Source organism: Podarcis muralis, chromosome 1 (assembly GCF_964188315.1).
Source record: "Podarcis muralis chromosome 1, rPodMur119.hap1.1, whole genome shotgun sequence".
In the NCBI taxonomy this organism is placed as follows: domain Eukaryota; kingdom Metazoa; phylum Chordata; class Lepidosauria; order Squamata; family Lacertidae; genus Podarcis; species Podarcis muralis.
In genome coordinates this window covers 134499696-134526645 of record NC_135655.1, presented here as the reverse complement: position 1 = coordinate 134526645, position 26950 = coordinate 134499696, and the positions used below count along the sequence as shown (strand labels likewise).

Sequence of the window (26950 nt, the reverse complement as noted above, 5' to 3'; positions counted from 1 at the left end):
AGCCCTTCAAGACAGGGCCGGATTTAGGTTTGATGAGGTCCTCAGCTCCTGAAGGTAATGGGGCCCTTTATATGTCCAGCTGTCCTTTGTCAACAACAAATTGTCACTGTTTTTTGTGTTGAATATATGCTATATTGACATGCAGCCAGTCCATGCAGAATGTAGGCACCCTATATATAGAAAGGAGCAAAACAGTGATATTTTATGGAGCAGGCTAGCAGGCAGGGGCCCATTACTTACATCATAGGAGCCTACACAACACAAAACACTGTTGCTGTATCTAGGTTTTATTTTATTTGTTTTTTATCTTATATTCTGGAAATGTACATCCAATTTTTTTCCTTTAATTTTTTTGGGGGGCCCCAAGAGAGTGGGTCCCTAAGCTATAGCTTGTTTAGCTTATACATAAATCCAGCACTGATTCAAGATTATATCCTCTGCAGTTGAAGGCGACTTTTCTGAGGAGATGATGTAGGAACCCAGCTACTACCACCTTTTAAAACCTGATCACCCCCCCCCCCAAACCAGGAATCTGACCAAAGTGCTTAGTCTAAGCTAATGTTGTCTCTGGAAACTGGAAAGGGGAAGAGTTGGTTGGTATTAGACACAAGGATAACATATTATCAGTTTGCACAAACATCCATTCATCTAGCTGGAACAGCACAAAATCAAACTCAACAAGTTTATAAAGAAGTTATACAGCACATGTGATTGTCTGATTTGCTGTTCTGATTTTTGTGTGTTTTCTTTTTAAAGGGGCTGTGTGCTCAGACCTTCTGTGGTCACATGCATTCCTGCAACCATGCCACATTCAACATGAAGGTAAGCTCGAAACCCTAAAGTAAATGGTAGCCTAGAGTACAATATATCTATGAATGACACTACAGCTGAATATGTCATGTGCACAGCCTCTAAGATTCTATGGGAATAGAGGAATGGTATGCTATATGTTAGGGACGCGGGTGGCGCTGTGGGTAAAAGCCTCAGTGCCTAGGACTTGCCGATCGAAAGGTTGGCGGTTCGAATCCCCGCAGCGGGGTGCGCTCCCGTCGCTCGGTCCCAGCACCTGCCAACCTTGCAGTTCGAAAGCACCCCCGGGTGCAAGTAGATAAATAGGGACCGCTTACTAGCGGGAAGGTAAACGGCGTTCCGTGTGCTGCGCTGGCTCGCCAGATGCAGCTTGTCACGCTGGCCACGTGACCTGGAAGTGTCTGCGGACAGCGCTGGCTCTCGGCCTATAGAGTGAGATGAGTGCACAACCCTAGAGTCTGGCAAGACTGGCCCGTATGGGCAGGGGTACCTTTACCTTTACCTTTTTATGCTATATGTTCTCCACATTGCATGACCCGATGCAGAAGAAGGCAGGGCTCCTCCATGTGTAATAATTGTGTAGGAGACGGAATTTCAAGAGAATTGGCTTCCATTACAAGAGCTACACCTGCTGAAATTTTCTTGTCTACGCAAGTATGTTAGGCATATGAGCCCTGCCATGTTTTGCATCTGGCCACCTGATCTCCACATCACCCAGTTTTCAGGTCAGTATTCATGATTTTAGGAAGTGGGTGGGTATTCCCCTCCCAGGAAAGAATGTTGAGCCTATCTTTTTCATAGCTATTCACAGGTATTTGTAGCCCTACTGTTTTCCTACTCTGTTCCTCGGACCATTTGTTTCATTCCTCCCAAAGTCATCCAAAACAGAGGTTCACACTCCAGAAAGGATGATTTCACTACACTGTGTAGCAACTCAGATTTAGCTATATGTCAGTGTCACTAGGGATAAAGAAAGTGATGGACTACATGGAACTGGCGGAAATGACCGGCAGAATCTGAGACCAGGGAGAAGAGTCGGTGGAAGAAGATTGGAAGAAATTTAAAGACTATTTACAAAAATACTGCAAAATTAATGAATGTTAGAATGATGTTGGATTGAAGTTAAGTGGTTTTCAGCAGCAATGTTAAAAGATGTGCAAAAATGGATTGTTAATAGGTGATAATTTAAAGTTATAATATATTAAGACTAAAGATTAGGATAAAAACAAAGAGGGAAAGGATTTGCTGAACCAACTAATTGAACTGGATACAAAAAAGGGAGGTGTGAGGAGGTCCGGGGAACAGGCAAATGAAAGATAAGACATGGAAAGATTGAATTGTTTTTAACTGTTTTTATTTTGTATTTTTTCTTTTTCTTTTTTCTTTTTGTAATATTTTAAAAACCTTAATAAAAATTATAAGAAAAAGAAAAGAAAGCCCCTTAGAATCAGACCTGGTCAATTACAGACTACTATCAGAAATGGATAGTTTTGCAGACCTTCTGCTTCTGCATTAATACCCTGCAAAGAGAGAGAGAGAAGTGCCAGTTCTGATGAACCTTTTCGTGAGATAGCATCCCCCTTTGGCTCAGCACTAAAACAGCTACTTTAATATTACATTCTTTAAAACCAGTGTTTAAATGACAGGTGGTCTGGGGGCACCTACCCCCTTACTGTGTTCTCTGTTAATTTTTCGTGGGGTCAAATTTCTTAAGGTATTTCACCCCCAAACCCAGAGCAAAACAGAAGGGGAGGGTGACATATTTAACAGCAGGGGTCAGCAACCTTTTTCAGCTGTGGGCCGGTCCACCGTCTCTCAGACCATGTGGTGCACCGGACTATATTTTGAAAAAATAATAATGAATGAATTCCTATGCCCCACCAATAACCCAGAGATGCATTTTGAATAAAAGGACACATTCTACTCATGTAAAAACACGCTGATTCCTGGACCGTCTGTGGGCTGGATAGAGAAGGCGATTGTGCCGGATCCGGCCCCTGGGCCTTAGGTTGCCTACCCCTGTTTAACAGGGAGGAAAGGGCAATTACAATTCTACTGCAGCAGTCAAGCTTCTTACCTCTTGTCACCTGATTTATATATATATAAAAATTAACTCCCTGGTACTCAGGTGGCAACAGAATTGCTGAGTTCAGAAGCAAATAATACTGCCAACTCCCCAGTGGCATAGCTGGGGGAAGCCAATAAACATGTGTTGTCTTCTCAGCAAGGTTCCTCATTTCTCTGTGGAGTCAACGAAACCTAGAAGGCTTGATGTGCCTCTTTCCACAGACCCCTGCACAATTATTGTTGCTTATTGTTTATTATATGATGTACATCCCACCCTTCCTGTTGAAGGAGCCCATTAAGACATTCTCAAGTAAGATACCAACTTTCCCCCTGCAGAGTATCCTTCATGACCTAACATGATTAAATGAAGCAAGCTTTTGTATGCTGATGATTTTGCAGATTAGCATATTATTTTGATAAAGAATATTGCATCTGGCATTAAACGCTGTGTTGGAATCATGGCTTGACATCCTCAGTAACTTAATTAGAAAAGATGGAAACTGCCAGTAGAGGGTTGATTAAACAGAGTGAGGGGTGCAATTTTAGAAGCTGTAATTACAGTTATATAAATTAATCGCAGATACATGGAAGGCAGGCAGCTGAACTGTAGGTGCATAGACATCAAATTATTCAAGTTGATTTTTTTTCATTCTAAAAGCTGCAGTGCTGTATATACTTTAACTGAAGTCCATTCCCTTGAAATATGTTTGACTTACTTCTGAGTAAATATGCTTCGAATTTAGATGCAAGACTCTTTTTCAAATGCATGTGCTTACTCAGGAGTAAGGATTTTTTTTCATTCTAAAAGCTGCAGTGCTGTATATACTTTAACTGAAGTCCATTCCCTTGAAATATGTTTGACTTACCGTATTTTTCGCTCTATAACACGCACCAGACCATAACACGCACGTAGTTTTTAGAGGAGGAAAACAAGAAAAAATATTCTAAACAAAACAGTGGATGTATGATTTTTGTGGTTCATGCTGTGGCCACAGACATGTGATCTGACGGTGAGTTTGGGGTAGCCCAATGCAAAAATCCTGAGGATCCATGTGGATCCATGCTAAAGCTGCCCTAAAGTCGCAGGGGCGCTGGGGGAGTGAAGGGGAAGCAAGAGGAGAACGATGCCTCACACACACAGAGACACACACACACAGAGTATCAATCCTAAAGTCGCAGGAGAGGCAGGGGCGCTGGGAGTGGGAAGCAAGAGAAGGAGAACGATCCCCCCCCTCTCTCTCTCACACACACACAGTATCAATCCTAAAGTCGCAGGAGAGCGCAGGGGCGCTGGGAGAGTGAAGGGGAAGCAAGAGGAGAACGATGCCTCACACACACACACACACAAAGACACACACACACAGTATCAATCCTAAAGTCGCAGGAGAGGCAGGGGCGCTGGGAGTGGGAAGCAAGAGAAGGAGAACGATCCCACCCCCTCTCTCTCTCTCACACACACACACAGTATCAATCCTAAAGTCGCAGGAGAGCGCAGGGGCGCAGGGAGAGTGAAGGGGAAGCAAGAGGAGAACGATGCCTCACACACACACACACACAGACACACACACACACACACACACACACACACAGAGTATCAATCCTAAAGTCGCAGGGGCGCTAGAAGTAGCAGGGGCGCTGGGAGAGTGAAGGGGAAGCACGAGAAGGAGAACGATGCCTCACACACAGAGAGACACACAGAGTATCACTCCTAAAGTCGCAGGAGAGCGCTGGGGCGCTGTGAGAGTGAACAGGAAGGAGGAGGAGGAGAACGATAGCTCAAGCACACACACACACACACACAGCCCCTACAGTGGCTGATCCAAAATCGGACAGCAAAAAACTGCAGGCAGGGACATAGAGCACGGGGCTGTTTTAAAGCAACCAGCCCCGATCTGCTTCTCTCCCTCCTCCCGGCTAGGCTGGCTGAAAAGCTTTGCTGCTACTTAGCAGCTCAGTGGAGAAGAGAGAGGGACATAGAGCACGGGGCTGTTTTAAAGCAACCAACCCCGCTCTGCTTCTCTCCCTCCTGCCCGGCTCGGCTCGCTGTCAGGAGCCGCTTACACCCGCTTTGCAGTTTCAAAGAGAGCCACGGACTGCTCACAACTGCAGCGGATTCCCCTGCCATCTGTAGGCATTCGCTCCATAACACGCACAGACATTTCCCCTTACTTTCCAGGAGGAAAAAACTGCGTGTTATAGTACTTCTGAGTAAATATGCTTCGAATTTAGATGCAAGACTCTTTTTCAAATGCATGTGCTTACTCAGGAGGAGGCAGAATGGCCAAATAAATTGCCACGTGTTCATCTTTGATATATTTATTTTTTAGTTAGTGGTTTCAGCATAGCAGCACATGCAATTGCCTCATTGCATGTATTTTATTTTACAGCTGATCTTATGTTTTTGAGAGTGACACAGGAAAATCCTCTCCACTGAAGCCCACTTGCCGCAAGGTTCAGAGGAGTTAGCTAGGGTTGCTATATTTCAAAAAGTGAAAAACCGGATATGGGTTGCCATGCATCTGGATTTTCCTGGACTTTTTTCTTTCTTTCTGAAAATTCCCCCCAGATGCCATTTCCAGAGGACGAATCCCATATATGTCTGGGAAAACTTGGAGGTATGGCAACCCTAGAGTTAGCATCTGTCTAGTGGCGGTAATGTCCAAATAATAGTGTATGGAAGACCCAGTAAAGCAGATATAGAATTTTTTTGACCCTCCAGATATTGCTTGAACTGCAATTCCCATCATCCCTGACTACTGGCCATGTGTTCCAGGGCTGATGAGAGTTGTAATTCAGCAATATCTGGAAAGCCAAAGGTTCTCTACAGCTGCAATAGAGGGTGTGAAGAGTAGTCATGATTTGGGCTGCCAAAGCAGGAATTGTGGTTTCCAGATCTGAATAAAAGAGCAGGAGAGAGTTATAGGCTTTGCATCAGGCACAACTGATGAGGAGCACTTTGGACTCCATTAAAGTCTGACAGAATAGAAAATTAAAAAATACCACTCTCTACCCTTTTAAACATAATGGACATAAAGAAACAAGCAGAGATCAGCTAGGCAAGCATCACTTGAGTCCCATTCCTATGACTCTTTACTCTTGCTGTCTTACAATATACAATATACACTCTATATAGTATCCTTTCATTCTAATATAAAATAATCTCGTCTGAAATAGTTATTTGTAAAAGAATTAAAAACCTGCTTCATTTCCACAGATTTATATGTGGGAAAAGCTCCCTGTGGGTTCTATCCATCCTTTGACCCTCTTTTCCTGCATATTATTTATACCCTTATATGGAGTTCAGATGTATAAATGTGATTTATAAGGCAAAACAAAATGTAGTTTGAAAGAAGTAGCGCGACTTCTCTTAATTCCTACTCCCCAACAAAAAGGATTGCGTAGATTCTGCCATACAACCAGGCCTACAGTGAGGGGCTATTGACATTCCATTCCCATACCTTTCTTCCCAGCTTAGCACTCCAGTGTTAAAACATCCTAGCAAAACTCTCTGACTAACTATCTTCTAGGGTCCGATAAGTTTGGAATGCAGTTTTTACACAGTGAGATTTATACATACATACATACATACATACATACATACATACATACATACTGCCCTTCATCATAAGAACTCAGACCACAGAATAAAATACTGGATAAAAACAAGTAAATAAGTAAAACAAAACCCTCCCTTCCCACAGACACATAAAAGGCTGTAAAATATTAATCAGCCAAAGGCCTGGTTGAAGAGGAACATTTTCACCTGGTGCCTAAAAATATAATGAAGGTGCCAGCAATACAGTGAAATTTCAATGCTTTAAATCCATCTCAATTTTCTCACACAGTTCTATTTTTCTTTGTAATCCATAAATATAACCCTGTTCTCTTTTATCTTCTCTTGCCTTTTATCAATTTGTTAGCATGGGTTGGGGGGGGGGGGTGCCATAATAAATTATGTAGCAAACATGGTATATATAAAGAACGGGTAAATGCTCCCACCCCCTCACATACCATATTTTGCATCGAAGAAAGTCTTCTTTCCAGTTCGAAACATTACGGCTTTGTAGCAGGTTCAGTTTAGGAGTTTATGATCTTGACCCATCTGTTCCAGCACACGCCTGCATATTAGTCCTAATTTCACTCTAATAAACAGAAGTACCTCTACTTCTTAATGGCTGCATAGGAGGGTTACCGATAGGTGAACTGCTTTTGCACTCAGTGCCTCCCTGCCTCCCGGATTCCATGTCAGAGCGAGAGCCAGGTACTGAGATGGTCTGTGAGTGACACTCACTCCCCCGGCCCCTGGGGGGAGCTTGCAAGGACAATTACCCTCAAAGAATCCTTGTTTATCTTTACTAACGATCTCTGCTATCATGGGAGCGGCATCCATTAAGGCAGACTGGAACCAGAAGCCGAGTCTGGGACAGTTTCTATGGGGATGCATTCTGTCAAAAGGTTAAATGCAATCAGTTTTGGAGCAGTTAAAACAAAAGCTGTATCAGGAATCTGATATCTAATCAGACATCAAAGCTTTTACATCATGAAGAATTATGAACCTCTAAACTTCCAGATTCTTTAGTACAACACAATTTAGATCTACGAAATCCAAGATGTAGGGGCTATACCACATTAGATTGCAAATGGCATTTACATAAAATTTCTTCTATTTAAAAGAACATAGAAAACTAGTATATCAGGGAGAATACTAGACTTGAACCCATCACTTTTTAAAAAAAATTGTTTAATCATTTTTTCGATACAAACAATAACTGCAAAAGACACTACAACAAAAACCATAATAACAATAATAACACAGTTTGACAATTCTGATTTAAATACACTGATATACCTATGACTGCACCCATCACTTTGACATCCAGAGTTCTGTGGGTATTGCACACAAATGGAATGGTTCCGTTCTGGTTATGATGTAGTCACTTAGACTTGAAACATTTCTTAGAGCTTATCTATTGTTCTCAAGCAAGAAGTAGCTAAACTTCAAGGCTGAATGTCTTCTTGCAAAAGTTAAACATTTAACTAAGTTACCAACACAGCCTTTACTAATAATGAACGGATAGTATAGAATTTGAGAAGTTTGATACATGTTTGGAAAGCATGCTGTGTGGACGTATCATAAAAAAAAATACATGAATAGGTGTCTGTAACATTAACTTCCTAGTTTGTCAAAAGCTGGCCATAGGGCTTCTGCTTATTATGTTTGCTTATTTACCAAAACCATATTTCAAGTTACAAGATGCAACCACTGAGCCTTGGGCTTGCCAATCATAAGGTCGGCGGTTCGAATCCCCGCCACGGGGTGAGCTCCCGTTGCTCGGTCCCAGCTCCTGCCAACCTAGCAGTTCGAAAGCATGTCAAGTGCAAGTAGATAAATAGGCACCGTTCCGGCGGGAAGGTAAACGGCATTTCCGTGTGCTGTTCCGGCTTTGCCAGAAGTGGCTTAGTCCTGCTGGCCACATGACCCGGAAGCTGTCTGTGGACAAACGCCGGCTCCCTCAGCCTATAGAGCGAGATGAGCGTCGCAACCCCATAGTCGTCCGCAACTGGACCTAATGGTCAGGGGTACCTTTACATTTAACTTTACATTGAATTTTTGGGTTTATGAGTTTATACTTTCAGCAAAAGCAGAATTAAGAGGAAGACTGAGTAAAAATGTATGGGAGTTTAAGGGGGTGCTTCAGACCTGCCAAGCAGCAAGGATCATTTCTGGATGTGATGAGGAAGGAAGTTGGAAGGGAGTAGGCAAATGTTTTTAAGGAGATGGGCTAGGGTATGTATGTATATCTGAATGAATGGATGAATGAATGGCAATTAATTGGGAGATAAATATGTCAAATTATGAAAGGGTCAATCTTTTTGCAACAAGAACCTTTTAGGAGTAAAAAATTACAAAACCATGTCAGTTAACAACCCACAATCTGTTAAAATTGGATATCCAAATTGGATGTATTATTTGCTCTCTCTGAAGTTAAAATTAGCTCCAGTCAAAATTCTGGAATGGTAGGACTGTAACATTGAGAACGTTAACTCAACATTCATGAAGGTGAAAATTAATTTGGAGAGTTTCAGAATCTGTACAGCCGTTTTTAATTATGGAAATATGGTAAGAAGATAACTTTGCTTTTGTAGTTAAATTATATTATTCCTATGTTTTATTCATATGACTTTAGGAGACCTGAGCTTGGGCAGTTTAAAGTATTCAAGATGGCTATTGCTTGGTGAAATCCAAGTCCTTTAGTTGTTTGGAGGAAATGAAAAAAACCTGGAGCAGTAAGACATAAGGAAAAATACAGCCTTGCTTATTTCCCTAGAGAGATCAGTGCAGTGCAGGCACACACTCTTCAAAAAGTTCTGAATGAATAGCTCTGAAGCTGACCAGAATAGCAGATTGCAAAGGTCCTTGTTAACATGGTGCTCAAACTTTTAGTAAGTAGGGATATCCAGATAAAAATGCAATACTGTGCCTTCAGCAAATTTCCAAAGACATTCTCAAAGACAACATGGCATCTCTCCAGATTCTGTGGACTAGAGAAGAAAATAGGATGAAACTTTTTATTCATCTACTAAAACCCCAGTAGGCCATTTTCCCCTGCCAGTTGACTTTACATGTCATGAAAGACCCAGACGGAGGCCTTCATTGATAGACTCTGCTTCACAACCCACCCAAACCAGGACTGATCCTTTCTACTGTATTCCACAAAAGCTCCTTAAATACCTGTCACTAAAGTTCAAATGGGCAGCCTCCCAAATCCAGATGTCACCTAATCTCATTAATTTGCCTCTCCTGAATCCACATCCATATCCAGCTTCTGTCCCCTCTTAGCCAGTCACATGTTATCCCAGTAATTTGGAGAAAGTGTATTCTGTGACTAGTAGAATATCGACTGGCTAGATTAGGCATAGGCAAACTCGGCCCTCCAGATGTTTCGAGACTACAGTTCCCATCATCCCTGACCACTGGTCCTGTTAGCTAGGGGTGATGGGAGTTGTAGTCCCAAAACATCTGGAGGGCCGAGTTTGCCTATGCCTGGGCTAGATGAAAGAAGAAAAATTCTAAATGTGACTTGAACTAGCAGTAATTAGATCTGTCTTTGTATGTGCTCTTTTTTATTTCTAGAAAAAGAGAGGGGAGTTCTCATTTAATGAAGGGAGCACCCCATTTAATACCCCAGCACCCAATGGTTGTTGAATTTCTTTGGAGAGCTATATTTGTTAGGTGATCTACAGCATACATGCACACTATGGGTCCTTTGTTTGCAGTTCTCTGCCCTTTAAGTTTATCACATCCACGATAATCAAGGCCATTTTAATTGTATGCAATATTTAATAAGGGATAGCTAAAATGATATTAAAAATGATATTAAAATGATAAAACGATATTTAGGGACGCGGGTGGCACTGTGGGTAAAAGCCTCAGCGCCTAGGGCTTGCCGATCGAAAGGTCGGCGGTTCGAATCCCCGCAGCGGGGTGCACTCCCGTTGCTCGGTCCCAGTGCCTGCCAACCTAGCAGTTCGAAACCACCCCCGGGTGCAAGTAGATAAATAGGGACCGCTTACTGGCGGGAAGGTAAACGGCGTTTCCGTGTGTGGCTCTGGCTCGCCAGAGCAGTGATGTCACGCTGGCCACATGACCCGGAAGTGTCTGCGGACAGCGCTGGCCCCCGGCCTCTAGAGTGAGATGGGCGCACAACCCTAGAGTCTGTCAAGACTGGCCCATACGGGCAGTGGTACCTTTACCTTTAAAATGATATTTATTTATTCATTTATTTATTTATCATTGAACAAGATTTATATAGCAATCTCTAAGCTGCTTATAAAATATACATAAGAAAATGCCAATAAAATCAAATGATAAAAATACGTAGACATACATTTTTATCAAAATGCAGCTAAAACCAGCAGTTTCAAAACAAATTGCGCAGTAAAAGCACATTTCTGGATAGGCTTGTCTTAACAAAATGCTTTTTAGTAGATGTTGAAAACAATGCATCAAAGGAATCTGCCTAATATTAATGGACTGAGAGCTCCAGACAGTAGGTGCCCACTGAAGGGTCAATTACAAGTATGGCGTGAAGGCTTTGTGGCACTTGTAAAAAGTGCCAGGTCCACAGATTGAAGCATATGAGTAGGCACATATGGGGTCAGGCAGTCGTTCAAGTAAACTGACTCCAACTGAATCCAGTAGCTATGTTATTGTTGTTTTTAAAAGGAGCATTAAAAAGAATGGTTGCAAATCTCTCATACAGCAACAGAGACACACAGCAAAGAAATAAGAGTTTTAAAACAAAACAAAGAGGATCTATAAAACAAAAATACATACCTGTAAATCCAGGACTGTCCCTGGAAAATGGGGATACTTGGAGGGTTTGCAAATAAGATCAGCATAATGATATGCAAGGAGCAGTATGTTTGCCTATGAGTATATGAGAGATTTGCAATCATTTTCTTTTTAAGATTGAATTTAAAAAATATATAACAGAATAATCAATCATAATGCATAATATTATTTTTGCTATTTCTTCTTGTTTACATTCATATTTAAACTGGCCTTAGGCTCAAGAGCCGAGTCTTAAAGCACTTGAACCTATTGCAGGTCTAGCATGCCTGAGCCCATTGATTTCCGTGGTTTAGGCATGCTGCAGCCTGTGCATCAGATTAAGCTCCAAATTGGTGATGTGCAAGGGGCTTTAAATAGGCTGAATTTTCTTTATATTTTTAATACTTTGCCTATTAATATTCAAACATTTTGTATTTGCAATTATCTTAACACCTCACGGTCTGTGGAAACCCATTCTCCTTTCTTTGTTTTCCCCCACCGCCCAAACCAAAAATGGGGGAGGGGGAATCCCCAGCTGAAATGCAAACACTTCAGGTCAGTTTTCCATTGATTTACCAAAGGACAAATAATGTCAGACAGTTCTTATACCAAAACAAAATTTCAATTTTGTTTACCTCTTCAGTAGTCCAGCTTGATGTCAGTTACCATTTAGCTAGGCCAATAGTATTGATATTTGATGTCAGTTCTTATTCATTACTGAGCCAAACGATTCAAGAATCAGATCTTTTAAATGTTTCTACGGATGGCAAAAATAAAGAAGGGGCAGCCTGCCTGCAGTTGACAGACAGAAGCAGAGAATAGAATAGAATATAAAACTGAAAAGGCACCAGAGGTGCTTATTTATGTATTCAGAGTATTCAGCGCTTTGCATAAACTCAAAGTCAGTCATTTGCAAAGGTTACTTAATAATTTTAAATATGTACAATTGTAGATGCAGAAAGGCTAATAGGGTCTTCCTTAGATGATTGATGCTATTACTTGCAGAGTGTAATTACAAAGTAAGGTTATAATGAAATACAGATATTAGCCTTGTTATTTAACACAAGACTAAGACTAGTACAGAAGGTGCTTTGAAAATGAAAAATTTAAAAATATTCACATATGAAAGTGTAACAGAACAAAATTATGAATATGGGTGTTGCATTAAGCAATAAAATGTGTATTAAAAAGAGCCCTTCCTAGGGACTGCTTAAATAGATTTTATTCAGGATCAAGACATTGATTATATCAGTGGTTTTCAACCAGTGTGCCATGGCACCCTGGGGTGCCTTGAATGATGGTGAGGGGTGCTGTGGGCAACACTGGCCTCTGTCCCTCTTTCCTTCCTCCTCTGATGCCCTCTTGCATCTCTGCCTCTCAAAGGCTTGCATGGTGGTTTGCTTATATCCTGCCTTTTCCTCTAAGGGGCTGAAGGTTGCAGTCATGGTACTCTCCCTCTTTATTTTATCCTCACAGCAACCCTCTAGAGTAGGTAAGGCTGTTGGGTGGTGTATGCACTGGATCCTCTTTGAGGAAGCCAGAGAAGAGGTTCCAGGGACAACACATGTTATGCAGAGAGGGGTGTACAGGTTTCTTGGAAGCTTTGGATACTCTTGGGGTGGTTGTGTGTTCTAGGAACCCTAGTTCCACCCTGGCTCATCCTAGTACTTTATGAAGCTGGAATTCTTCTCAGCATAAATAAAACCACCCACAATTATCTCTTGCATCCTGGTGGGTCATTGAGAAGAGTCTAGAGATACGGTGGACTGGTTGCCTGTCTTAAAGCATACTCAGTGAATAAGTACTAGGTACCTGCTCGATTTGGAATCAAGCTGAAGTTCAAATTCACTTTGAATGTGTTTCGTATTAACTGGGCTGCCTCTATCAGGCCATACTTTTGGTAAATACAGTAAAGCACAGTGGGATGGGAGTGGAGTCAGAGATTGGAAGTCTCTTGTTAAGCCTGTATAAATTTCCTTCTGACAGCCACCCACAAGAGAAATCTGGGTTGAACTTCAAACAATTACAGGATTTAGTAGTAAATCTAGAATCTTTGTGAAGTTTTCAGCTAGTCAATTTATAAAATGAGCAAAGTAGCAGATATTTGAAGAAAACAGATATTACATATTGGGTTTCAAAGGATTGCTAGAAGCACCCCACCCATTACCTCATATTACTATCACTCATGAGAAGGGTTCAACTTGCCCTTCAGCACATTGAAAGAAAGCATGTATGGGCTGTATCAGTTAGTCCTGCCTTTTGCTAACATGCCCAGTAACTGCACCCCTGGCTGCCTGAAGATTCAAGGTTTCTAGGTTTAAGTAGATGTACTTGTGCAGATCTCCATGCAAAGTGGGACTCTGACTGGACAAAGATCTCCTACCCTTGTGTGGAAAAGGTCTACTCACATACATGAGTAGACACACAGAGCCCCTGTACAAGCCAGCCAAATGCACAGATGGCAGAAGGGCATTCAGTCCCATCACATGTGTTGCTTCAGCACATGTGGCATCATCTGAAACTTCCTATGGAGGAGAAGGATTAGCGCCATGGAGTGGGAAATAAGCCCAAAAGGCATGTGTGAATTCACACCTACTGATGTTGGTCAGGAGCACACTTGAAGGTGCTTTTACGCTCTGAGATGCCATCACCCATGAGTCCTTTATGAATGCCACTATCAGGGCTTTGGAGTAAAGATAGCATCCAATTCACAACCATCTTAAGAAAGCTTTGGCAATTATCATTCCTCTCCTCATCTGACTGCACAACTCTTTGCAATTGAGAGGCACTGCTTTGATAGATAAAAAGAAAAATAAATTGATTAGACTAAGCTCCTTGGAAAAAAAAGTGTAGCAAAGAAAACTGCTGTATAAAGTGCAGTGTCAACTCTGTATAGCAATAACTCTGCAGGGTGTGCAGTGATCTTGAGCTCTGTATGTAAATTTATGCAAAGAACTTTTGCAAGCCTAGCATGTACTCTTCTTTCAAACACCACAAGAAACGTCTTAGTCCTTGATTTGGTAAAAGGCAGAAATATTTCCTCTGTTTCATACAGCAAGGAGGGATCATGTGGAGTGATTTTAAACAAACAAGAAGAGAATAATCTACCATTGTTTGACAATTTCAAGTGCTAGAAACATTTCAAGGGAAGGGTAAGATCCTTATTTTCATTCATGTTTTCACTAATGTGGGGTTCTCTGAATAAAAACCTGACCTTCAAACTTGATAAGATAATTTGCTGGATGAGATCAAACTCTGACCAGGATAAGATTTTGGAGTTTGTGGTGCATGTTTCATATTTGAGGTGAACATATCAAAGTCACGAGACCCTGTTTCTGAACCCAGGAATACAAGTTTTGATAAAATCACTAATAATTATGCGCAGTATTTTATTAACAAGAATCTCCACTTGCACAACAAGGCTTCCCTTCCCTCTCCTCCCCGAACTGTTCCAGAGGCTTGGGGAAACCTCTAGAACAGACTTAGGGGGCACACAGGGTGGAGAGGGTAAGAACATTGCATTTCACAAACAGAAATCCATGCACTTCAGCACTTCAACTTAGCTCATTTGTTGCTTGTTCTGCAAGATTATTCAGTCACTGCCTGAGTCCAGAGGTCTTGTAGGGATGCACATGCTGTTGTTGCCTGTCTCCTTCCAGCTTCCCATGTGTTCAGGGCAAATGTCTGCAGTGGTAACCCTACTCTCCTTATGTCGATTCTGCTCTTGATTTAAAGCCAGGAACCCTGTGCTGAACATGTGAGAAGGCAGAAGAAGATATCCAACTATACAGTATGCTGAAGCCCCGACCCTGCAGTCTGTTTGTACTGGCAGTGCCCCTTCATGCAAATAATAATGGAATAGGGCTTTGTCCAGGTGCTGGAGTGATGAGCTGCTGGTCCTTTCTGGTCAGCTTCCTCAGTTCTTCATGCCACTGCCAAGAGATGCCCAAAGCCCTCGTTTATCTTGTCTGAAGCTAATAAGATTCACCTAGTAGCATGAGTGAGCAGTAATTGCTCTGCACCTCAATTTATGAGGGGAGGGGGTCTCAGCAAGGGCGCCATGCATTTTATAAACAGCCGCACTATTATGTCCTCATTACAGAGATGCCTATCAATCAGGGTGGTTGTTTCCTTGCACACATGAAAGGGAAAGCTTGTGACGGCTGTCAAGGCTGTGTTTTTGAAAGGAAGCAGCAGCTTTTGTTTCATTCCTTTGTGGACTGCAGTATCCGCAGCTGAAGCAACAAGAGCATAAATGTGAGGTGATCAGTTTTTCCACCAGCAAAGGCTGTGGTTAAGCCACACTGAAGTGTCAGTCATGCCCTGTAAGCTCCTACTCTTTGTGAGGACAGGACAGGTTATGAGATACCTTTCAGAAGTAAACACGCCAACAAGAGAGCAATGCTTGCAAAATTTCTCCCCATCCAAGTTTCTCCTTGAATTTTGGGCTTCTGAATAACTTGCTATTGATTGATTGCTCAGCAGTGCTGCTTTAAAGTCCACCTTTCTTCTGTTTCTGATTTCCAGACTTCATTGTGCCTGCTGCAGGGGGGCATCTTTTCACAGTTTTTATTTGATGACCTTTCCCCCTAGAGTGTGTACTAGCACACATGTATGTCAAAGCAAAAAATGATTCCTGCTATGATTGTGTGACTGCCCTGACATAGCTTTGAACAGGGTTTCAATCAGTGTGTGCATGTGCTTGTGTACATTAGTAACATGCAATGAGAAAAAAGATATTAACTTCAATCTGTGGCAAACTACACACCCACCTATTAAAAATTAATTTTAGAAATTCTCCAAATTAAAATTTGCTCAGAGGAACGGAAAGCAGGTAACCAGGCACAAACTTTGAATTTGATTTCTAGTTACCCAAAGCATTTGTTAAATAAAAGTGTTTGTGGAGGATAGACTGTCTACTGGGGATATGGTTCAACCATGGGCCATAACTTTATCAACTTTACAAGTCTGAATTGAAACAGAACTTATTTGTGACTGACTCCAGCCTACAGTGTGGAGCATCTTTGCTACTAAGAGAAGGGCTAGAAATGAAATATCTGAAAATCACATTGGACAGGTAAACTCATTAGCTCGCACATTGGTCTAGATTCCCCAATCTGACAGAAATTAGATTATCATGATAGTGGTGTAAAGGCCTGCCCCACTCCCTTTGACTCCACTTCAGTTTTGTATACCAGTGGATTTCTAATTTGGCTGGACTTTTCCCAGAGGGTTGGATTCTGGCTGGCAGGTTCCATGAGCCTCCTCCATAGGCTTCCAGCTCCTATTTAGGCTTCCTTTTCCTGTGGTATTGTGTAATGAGTGATGGGCAGAACAGGTGGATCCTGACCCAGAGTTGAAAAGCAGTGGAGGAAACAAGGGAAGGAAGCCTCAGCCAAAAAAGTGCTTCATGAACTCTTTACCTGATTGCTGGAAAAATAATATTCATATGTATCCATCTACTTGTGAGTCTTGCCAAATCTGATTTCTGGCTCATTTCAGCCTGGTCTGGCAACACAAGGCCCAGACTTCCTTCATACCCTCCAACATTTTTCTGATGAAAATAGGGATGTCCCATTTCATAACAATAATTTTACTATTTATACCCCACACATCTTACTGGGTTGCCCCAGCCACTCTGGGCAGCTTCCAACATATATAAAAAACATAAAAAACATGTTTTTAATACTTGATTGGGAGCCGCCCAGAGTGGGGGTATAAATAATAAATTATTATTATTATTATTGTTGTTGTTGTTGTTGTTGTTGTTGTTGTTGTTGTTATTGTTATTATTGTTATTATTGTTGTTATTGTTGTTATTATTGTTATTATTGTTAAATATCAAACTTTTAAAAAAACTTCCCTATACAGGATTGCCTTCAGATGGCTGTGGGGAAGATAACTCCATCCTATCCAGCATTTCTCCAATGAAAATAGGGACATCCTAAGGGAAAGTGGGGCATTCTGGGATCAAATCAGAAACTGGGACAGCATTTCTAAATCAGGGACATCCCTGGAAAATAGGGACACTTGGAGGGTCTGTTGTTTCATCTGCAAAGTGCCTGGAGAAGATTAGCACGAGGCCTTGTTTAGGTGTTGCTGCTGGGGCCAACATTTTGCTCTCGACAAGATGTATTATTTATCCTGTGCCTTGCATTATGTTCTTGTACTTTTGTTGCTAAACTTAGTATGCATTTCTACTGGATTGTTTATAGTATATATTTGTTAATATGACATACTTTGACCGATTTAAATTTTGTTTATATGCCTTGCAATTGTGAATGAATGATGTTTTCTGATGTTGTGAGCCACTTTGAGCATGGCTTACTATGGGAAAACAGCATACACATAAACTGATGTCTATGTGCTGTACAGATTAGGTTTGGTACACATGCTGAAGGAAGCAATATTTCTTTTCTTTATTCCCCCCCCCCCCCCCCGATGTGACAGTGGTAGGTTACAGCATTCACCCTTCCTTATGCAGTACTATTTAGCTCAGTTTTCTAACAGTTCATTAGTTCCACTGGTGCACCTGGCTGGAATCTTAAATATACTAACTAGGGAGTACATTCCATTGAACATAAGAAACATATATAGGGTTGTACTGCATATGGATCAGCTACTGAACTATTTATTAGTGGTTATATGCCTAAAGTATATCAGTCTACTTGGTGCATTTCATGAAATAAGTAGTTACTTCCATGAGTTCATGCCAGATGAACCAGTTCCTGTCTATGATTGGACAGACCAGTTATATTACCAGTGACAAACCTGACCAAAGGTCGAGCTTGCCATTATTTTAATTATTCCTTAAAAGAAAATGATAATGAAAGGATAATTTTACTAAGAAGAGATTTGCAACATTTGCCTCACCAACTCAGTGATTCATCTGTTATTTGCTCTTTGACCATATAAAATAGCAGAATTGATATTTCTATTATGCAGAGCGTGTAACCCAGAAGAGGGATAATTCTGGAGAACATTACTCTTAGGTTACTGGGGTCTGAGCAGGAGCTTTTTGCCTTGTATTTAATTTCGTTCTTCCACAACATACAAGAAAATCACACAGCTCACTGCTTCAGCGCTCCATTATGCTGTTGTGTAAAACTAATTTTACTATGTGGCATACAGCATCAATAGAAGACAGCAGAGAGAAGGGCAGTGAGCTTTACTAAATAATAGTACTTATGGAGAGGAAAATGTAGAAGGCTTCAACAAGGTTGCTAGATTCTGATTTCAACATTTTGTGGAAGGAAGAAAACCATACTGTTGCCAGAGACAGAAAGCCATTTCTTATCAGTACCTGAAGATGCCAATCCAGTAAATTACCAAGTTTCTTGTTTAGAACAAAATGTAGCATTAAAGGTTCTTCCTTTTTAACACTATTTATTTTGTAGCCTTTTGTTCTAGCTCACTGAAAAGTTTTCACCTTGTTTCATGTCCAAGTTCATTGTTTTAAGGAAGCTGTAGAAGAGATTTATGAGGGGACAAGGCAAATGGGAAATCATGGAAGCAGCAGTAGGACTAAGGGAACACAATGCTACCATTGTTGCAAACCAAAATAATTTCCCAGCCAAGGCTAAAACCTGCTTGGGAGCAAGGGTCTACTTGGGAGTATGAAGATGGGATAGAACAGAGAATGGGTGTAGTTTGAAGGACCTCCTATAAGATTCAGCAGGGCAAGGCTATGAAGATATAATATTCTCAGCTTCTCAGAGAGTCAGAGGAAGCACAGAGATAATGTTGAGAGAACCCACCCTCTCACTTTCTGCTTTGGCCTTGGGCAACCAGCTATGGTAGTCATGAAAGAGAATCTTAAGAATCAAACCGAAATGTTTGTGCAAAAGGCACATTGTCCACTGCAATCCTGCATATCTTAATATCAATGTAACATAGTATAGATGTATTCTTGTTGGTTTATGTCAAATGCCTCCAAATCAATCTCCAGTTAACATTTTTGTGCAAATAACTCCCCCCCCCCCCCCATTTCAACTCCAAATACAGATTTTTGGTTTTTCTGTGAAATATATTTTTCCTATTACATACGGGATATGCCTTTCCTAAAGCAGATCCTTAAGGTAAAGGAGGGGGTCATGAAAAAATGTTAGTTGCTAATATGGCTTCCTTTGTTTTACAGTTAACGTTGTGTTACGATGGCTTCCAGAATTAACGTTTTCCTCATCTTTCCCAGGGTGATACCATTGTTTCCTGTGACTCTTACGGAGTGTTGAAACTGTGGGACATTCGGAGAGGCGTTCCAATGGTGTCAATTGACGCAGGCCCACATCCTGGCAACCAAGTGGCCTTTGACCCATCTGGTAAGATGCTCCATGAAACTGGAGGCTTTGACTGTTTTTCTTTTCCTGATTTATTTTTCTTTCAAAATAATTTGATGCTGAAAAAGAATTAACTTAGCTCCACTGGTTTCTGTTTCTTTCGCATATTACCCATGTACCTCAGCCGAGTTCATACATTTCGGTTTTTTCAGAGATCGCACCATCATTTAAATGCATGAAACTTTAATCCCAAATTAGCCTTCACTGAACACTCACCTTTCGTGTCAGCCATTGCCTAATAATGGCTCAGATTGTTCATGCATCAAAATGAGGTGGTGCAGTGCACTATACCACTTAGGCTACAGGTTGGAGATACTACTTATGAAGACCACCATAAAATGTTTTTAAAATTGTGTTTATTTAAGAAAAAGTATTAAAAAATTCTTGCAAATAGGCAATATCAGGAGGAAAAGTTTTAGGCCAGCCTTCTCCCTATATTTTCCTTTCTATTTATAGGGAGATTTCAGTGTAGACAAACATTTTAAAATCAAGTCCTGTACCTATAGTCTAAAGTGGTGCAGTCCATTTCACCACCCCAGTCTGTGGCATGCATAGAACAGACCTGAGAGGTGAGCAAAAAAAGTAATATGTCTGAAAGATACTTGCTATTATTTAAATTAGTGGTGTTAAAAGTTGCTTAAACCTAAACAGAAAACAAAAAGCTTTTATTTACGGGTTTTTTATATATACTTTTCCTCTTTTCTGCCATTAAAATACTTATACAAGTATTCATAAGCCACGACTGATAAGTACTATTACTCTTACAGCTGACTTTGTACCATAATAGATGGTCTGCAACTCACAAGGAAATGAAATATATGTAGAGCACAACCACTTTTGCATCCTCAGCTATTTATAACAATATGTCACCTGCATTGTGAATGACTTTCCTTTTATTTTAAAAAGTAGCCAAGGTACAAATAGAATAAATGTATTTTATGTGGGACATTAATCTTCATTCCAAAAGCTAAGTAATTGCTCAGCATAAAACACAGGCACACACCCCAGACAGGAATGCACATATGCTTTACTTTGTGTTTTTTCCAAATACATAGAGGATTTAGAGTAATAAAATAGGGACCATTGGTACTTTTTGCGATTTCTAAGACTCCCCACCCCCCACGTAAATGTATGCTTAAACTCAGGGTGCAGAAATTCATCGCATAGGAATGTATGCGCACTGACCTGTCTTTTGGAATATCAGTCGTTTTTATCAAACCTTCTTTGTGTGTCTCTCAGAATGCCTCTGATCTTGTCCAAGCAGGAATCTGCAAGTTCAGCTAGAAATATGTTAGGGCAAAACTCATGTGCAAGAAAGGCTGCTGCATATGAAAATGCTTGGGGTACTGGCACCTTTGGCAATAGTTCTCATTCCTAGCCTGTATTCATCCTACCATTCTTGAAAACAGGTGATAGATGGTGTTAGAGTTGACAGCACAAGCTATCTTGATACGCCTTTAAAAAAATGTTCTCAGAAGCCTTTTGCACACGTGAACCACATTTGTCAAAGTAGAGATAAGTGTGCTTTCCAAAACTCTCATTGGATTAGTCTAGAAATTACTCAGGTTTGGGGGTAATACTTCCAAGCCAGACCAAAGAGATGGGAACAATAATCTACTTATGTGGGACAGTAAAAGACACTGTACATGCAAAATATGAGGAGTGAGGTATCAATAGGCAGCAAGTTCCAAAGTGTAGGTGCTGCCACACTAAATGATTGAATTTCTACAAATGCTGAATGGATATTATGCAGCACCAGCTGTAGTGCCAATTCTGCCAATCAAAGCGGTTGAGTGGGCCCATGTGCAGTAAGGCAGTCTGAATTTTACTAATGTACCTCTTTATTCCAATCCTATTCAATGTAATGACATTCTGTGACCCTGAACAGGGTCAGAACAAAGAAGCATGGGGTCAAAATCAAGGAGGGAATAGAAGCCAATCTCCTGTGTTTTTTTCACAAGGGGGTGAGCTTTCCTTGCCCTCTATATTCCAGGCCAACTCATTGTAGGGACATTATATTAAATGGGATCAAATTAAGAAGCTGGTATGAATTTCCACAGCCAAGAACCCTGTGCACTGGCAGCTCTGGCAACTTGCTGGATATTTGGCTGCCAAAGTCCTCATTATTCCTGGCTGATGATACTTTGCTGTCCTAGCTGTGCAGAGTATTTTGTCTTGGCCATGTGCTTCTTCCTCAGCTTGGTTTAATTTCAGCAAATATTTCTGGGGTGTGTAACAGTTTGAGGTACATTTTTTTTAATCCAAGAGCCAGTCTTTGAACCTTGCTAAGAATGAAAACTAAAACTTCACCCTAGCTAGTATATATCTCCTATCCACATCTACCAACTGCTCACTTCTGAAAGACTATTTTGAGCCAAGTGGGGGACTTTCCAGTAGAAAAAAATAAATCTTGTCAGATCTAGATAATTTAAATAGGTAGAACAATCCTATAATTTGGATAAAATCCAGAACTGTTACTACAGTAAAAAGCCAAAGAAGGAATGGCAAGCTTGAGTCAATGACCAAGAATGAAGTTCAGTTTAAAACAATGCAGTCATAACTCCCAAGCAATAGGGAGAAATATTACAGCAGGTTTGTTAATATTCTTTGAACATAATCTTCATTTTCAAATTAGGTTCTGGGAAAACATATCTGCCTGCTACACACTTGTTACCACTTGTCCTTGTCTATGTTATGTATCACTGCTACACATCTACATGCATTAGGACAGGCATAGGCAAACTCAGCCCTCCAGATGTATTGGGACTACAACTCCCATCATCCCTGACCACTGGTCCTGTTAGCTAGGGATGATGGGAGTTGTAGTCCCAAGACATCTGGAGGGCCGAGTTTGCCTATGCCTGCATCAGGGTCTTTTGAGAGTCACAGTGCATCTTAGAAACAACAAGGCTCTCTAAGGGGGGCCATGAGGCAATGAGAGCTTAGAGTAATTGAATTGGTCATTTATTACAAAACACAGACAACATGTAGGCTGGACCAGCAGTTACTGGGTTAAATTGATAAAGAAGGCAAGGACATGGACAAGGCTGGGTAGGTACAACAATGGTGCCAAACTGAAAATCACACTTTATTTGAAGCAGCACCTAGAGAGAGAGAACATCCTGCTAGTGCAGAATTCAGCGGCCAGGTTGCTCATGGCAGGACGGTTTGAGCATATTACACCGATCCTGGTCAGACAGCACTGGCTGTCAATTAGTTTCTGGGCCCAGTTTATAGTGCTGGTTTTGACGTATAAAGCCTTAAACAGCTCAGGACGACAATACCCCAAGGACTGCCTCTCCCCATATAAACCAGCCTGGACTCTGAGATCATCTTCTGAGGCCTTCTTTGTATGCCTTCTCCAAAAGAGGTCCAGAGGGTGGCAACATGAGAATGGGCTTTTTTTGTAGTGGCCCCCTGTTTATGGAATGCTCTCCCCAGGAAGGCTCAAGTGGTGCCTTCATTATATACCTTTAAGCACCAGGCAAATGTTCCACTTTAAGCAGGGCTTGGGCTGGTTGACATCTGATGCCCTTTTAAAATGTGGAAGGGAGGGTCATTAGGTTGTATTTGTTTGTGCTTTTATTATGTATTTTGTGGGTTTTTATTGTGATTTTATGTTGTAACTGCCCTGAGATCTACGGGTATAGGGCAGCATACCAATTGAATCAACAACAACAACATCCCGCTACACACACACTTGAATTAAAGAGTGAAATGAAGCTAGAGTGCAAAATATCTGTTCCAATGTGAAAGGGCTTTTCCTCAGGGGGTCTGCAGTCCTTCTGGATGTTGTCCTGTGTTCCAGAGCACAGGGAATAGATGAGTGGTTCCTTACAGATTCCATGAGGACTAGTTCACTCTTGTTTTTAGGTATTCAGTTTGTTATCCGCAAACATCCAGGGAAGTAACTGTGTCAGGAGGCTGACAGGAGGCCAAGCCCTTGCAGGCAGTGTCAGAGCGTGCCTCATTTATGCCTGGGGCAGGTGCTGGCAGATGGGGGGGGGGCAGGACGCACCAACCCAGTCTGAAATCTGCCCACCCCTAAAGTCTGCCATGATGTGGTATAGGGGGCTGAACTGGGATGGGGTGGGGGGAGAAATGGAAATCACTGATTTCTCCCCAAGTTCAAGTGGGAAGTATCTTCTCCTTTTGCAAGTGGATCTTTGGATTCAAAGCAGTGAATAACTTTAGGCAATTGCTTTGAGCTTTTCGGTACTTTGAAGAGATAAGTCCCATTGATATTCTCTTTATCTTTGTGAGAAAAGGAACACTTCCCTCCCCTGAGTGCAGCAAGATGGACAGTTATTTAATGGAGCCAGCTTTTGTGACACAATTCAGCGGAATTAAATGTTTTCATCTCACAAGACTGCATGAGTCCATCATAAAACGAAGGTTTAGAAGCGGCTGGGTACCTCTTAGGGCAATATATGGCACATTATGTTGGTTGCAGGCCCTTAGTCGACTGTGGCAATATTTGATTGCTGCTAAACAGTATCCTTTGAGGAGATGAAACAGCTGCAGCTGCACTGGATTTATGCCAAAATCAACTCAATGGGAAAATAGTTTGCCCTGAATATGTAAGTGTTGGAAATATCCTCACAGTTTCTGACTTCTCCATATGATACTAAAGAAATCTGAAAGGTTTGATCATTGCTTGGGGGGGGGGGGTCTGGTCACAACTAATTTTGAGTCCACAAATCACACACTAAATTATCTTATTTTCTAAATAAGCTTTAAAATCACACTTAATCTAAAAAGAGGCATTTTAAAACTGAAGGTATGGGAAATTACAAAAACACATTCTCATTTCCATTTCTCCTCTAGTGAATATTTTAGCTCCATACATTCTCGAATTTATATTCATCCTAGCTCACGGAGGGCTGTGATTAGTAAATTCCCACTTTGGATGTATTTCCAATTATTTGATGAAAATTCCTTCCTTTCATGCTGAAAGCTACATGGTTTCATCTCAAAGTCTGGCTTAGATTCAAGAGCTTCATCTTGTGATTAGCTTACTCCTGCAGACAATCAGACACTATAGATCCTTGAAGGTCATCTTATCCTTTCTTCCGTGAAAGCTTTTTTTTAAAAAAGATCAACAGCTTAGACAGCTTCTGTGCACTGAGTAGATTTTATTCCATTATATTAAAAAAAGAAATCAATTGCCTTCTGCAGTATAATACAATAAAAGAAGGGATTTACAATATATTGTATTGTGAAATTAATCTGATAATATTCATCCGATGATAATAATACTAATAACAACAACACTTAAGCATATTACATCTGTTGAAGACACCTCATAAGACAAGTGGTTATATATTAAAAAGGAAATAATGCTAATTGCCAAATGCTTAGGATGATGAAGATCAAACAATATATCCCCTGGAGTGAGATACAAGGCAACAGCTTTAACTTAGCAGCTATCAGTTCATATTTCCATCTGCACTCCCTTTGGACACATGAGGCTACTGCACTAGACTTACTTTAGGTGCAGAACTTTGAGTGCAGAATTTCCACCATTGGTGCCTAGGGCTCAGGGGAGTTGTAGTCCAGGAACACTTGACAAAAAAATCACGAATATGTCAAACTGATTTAGATTAATAGGGAAAGATTACCTACAAAGACTTTATAAATTGTTTGAATGTTAAGAAAGTGCATGAAGGGAAGGAACTTGGCATCAGCAGTCTAGATGAGAAATGTATGAGAATAAGTTGAACCATAAAGATGAGATTTGAACTAAGGTTATATCTAAACTAAGTAGTTAAGTATTTGATGGAAATATTTAAAGCCAGAGGTATAACACATTAGATTTAGAACATAAGATCTGAAATAAGGCAATAAATTGCGGAACATAATTTTTATTCGGAGAACGCAGGAAAGGGAGACGTGAGGAAGTCCAGAAGATTTTGAAAAAATATATGAAAGGTTGTGATTTGTTATTTCTTTTTTTATATATATATAATAGCTGTGTTTGTTATATGTTTGGTGAACTTCTCTACTTAAAAAATTGCAATAAAATATTTTTTAAAAAAATAGATTAATAGGGAAACCCTAACAACGTCAGATGAGCCCTCCTAAATTAGACCAAGATCCATCTAGTCATGCTTCCTGTTTCCAAAGCCAAGCATGGCCAGTCAGGAAGCCAGCATGTGGAACATGAAGGCAACAGCAGCCTGCAGTTGTTTGCTTACCAGCACCTTGTATTCAGAGGTTTTCTGCCTCTGAACAGAGAGCACCTGTTTACCTATAATGCCTAATAGCCATGCGTAGATGTCCCAAACACACCTAGCCCCCTCAATGAGGACCCACAATTGGAAGTTTAATTCTTTATTGGCAAAACACTCAATTGCATCGGTTCCTAAGGTGTAAGAATCACATGCACTACTCCTGATAAATAGCTAGCTATGCAGCTCCTTCTTCAGATCTGTTCTCTGACTCAGTTGGAGCAACAGTGCGCCACACCTCCGGACATGGTGCATGCAAGCAACTGGCGAGTTTTGCACAGCATCTCTAGCTGCTGCTGCTGCTTTAAGCCCCTCCTTGTCCTTGGACACAGTGGGGGGGGGGGACTGAGGAGATTCTAAGGGCCTAACTCTCTGGAACCATTTCTTCCACCTCTGTGCCTTCCTGCTGCAGTACTTTCCCCCCACCTCCTCTCCTTCCATCTCTGACCACCCAGACTCTTTCCCCTGCTTCACAGGTGGCACAGAACCCCACAAATCACTGGCCCCTACCCCTGGATCATCCTCCTGCCTCCTCTGCCCCCCTTCAGACTCTATCCTGTATTACTTGGTTTAATCCCCTTTTAAAGTCATCTGAGGCAGTGCTCATCACTACATTTTGTGGCAGCCAATTATTTTGGTTAACTACGCATTCTTAAAGAAGGACTGCCTTTCTTTTCTGTCCTGAATCTGTTGCCTTGTATCTCATGTCAGGAGGGGTTGGGGGGGGGGCATGTAGCAATGCCTTAAGAGAACAAAAAACAGTCCTCCTATTGAGGGCATCACCCTGAACCTCATCTTAATATTCCAGATTTCACACATCATCTCCATACTAGGTTAGTTTATTAATTTATACTGAATGGTTAAAAAATAGCATAAAATATATAGAAAAGACTGTTTCTAATCATTGAGGATTGAATAGGTTGTCTGGGCTTACATTCCACAGGGGAAGAAGAGTCTCCCTTGAGTTCATCAGATTTTATTTTTTAGCAAGTTAAGAGGAATTGTTGAAGGGCAACATGGTTGTGTTTATATACTATGCTATTTCTAATGCAATATTTTCCCCTCCCTGTGGAAAATGTTCTTTTAATAATGTTAATTTGTTATTGTAATTTTATTCCTTGAGAAATCCCTTTTGCACTAAGACTTTGAAGTTAACTTTTCTCTTTTGTCTT

General features: G+C 41.0%; 1 protein-coding gene across 1 annotated transcript in view; it reads left to right on the top strand.

The window, feature by feature from the left end:
• SPAG16 (sperm associated antigen 16) overlaps positions 1–26950 on the top strand; it is a 409743-nt gene that overhangs the window by 279470 nt on the left and 103323 nt on the right. The window contains exons 14-15 of the mRNA XM_028704644.2: positions 757–822; positions 19404–19530. Of these exons, the coding sequence (XP_028560477.2) occupies positions 757–822; positions 19404–19530 (193 nt within the window). The remainder of the gene's footprint in view (positions 1–756; positions 823–19403; positions 19531–26950) is intronic.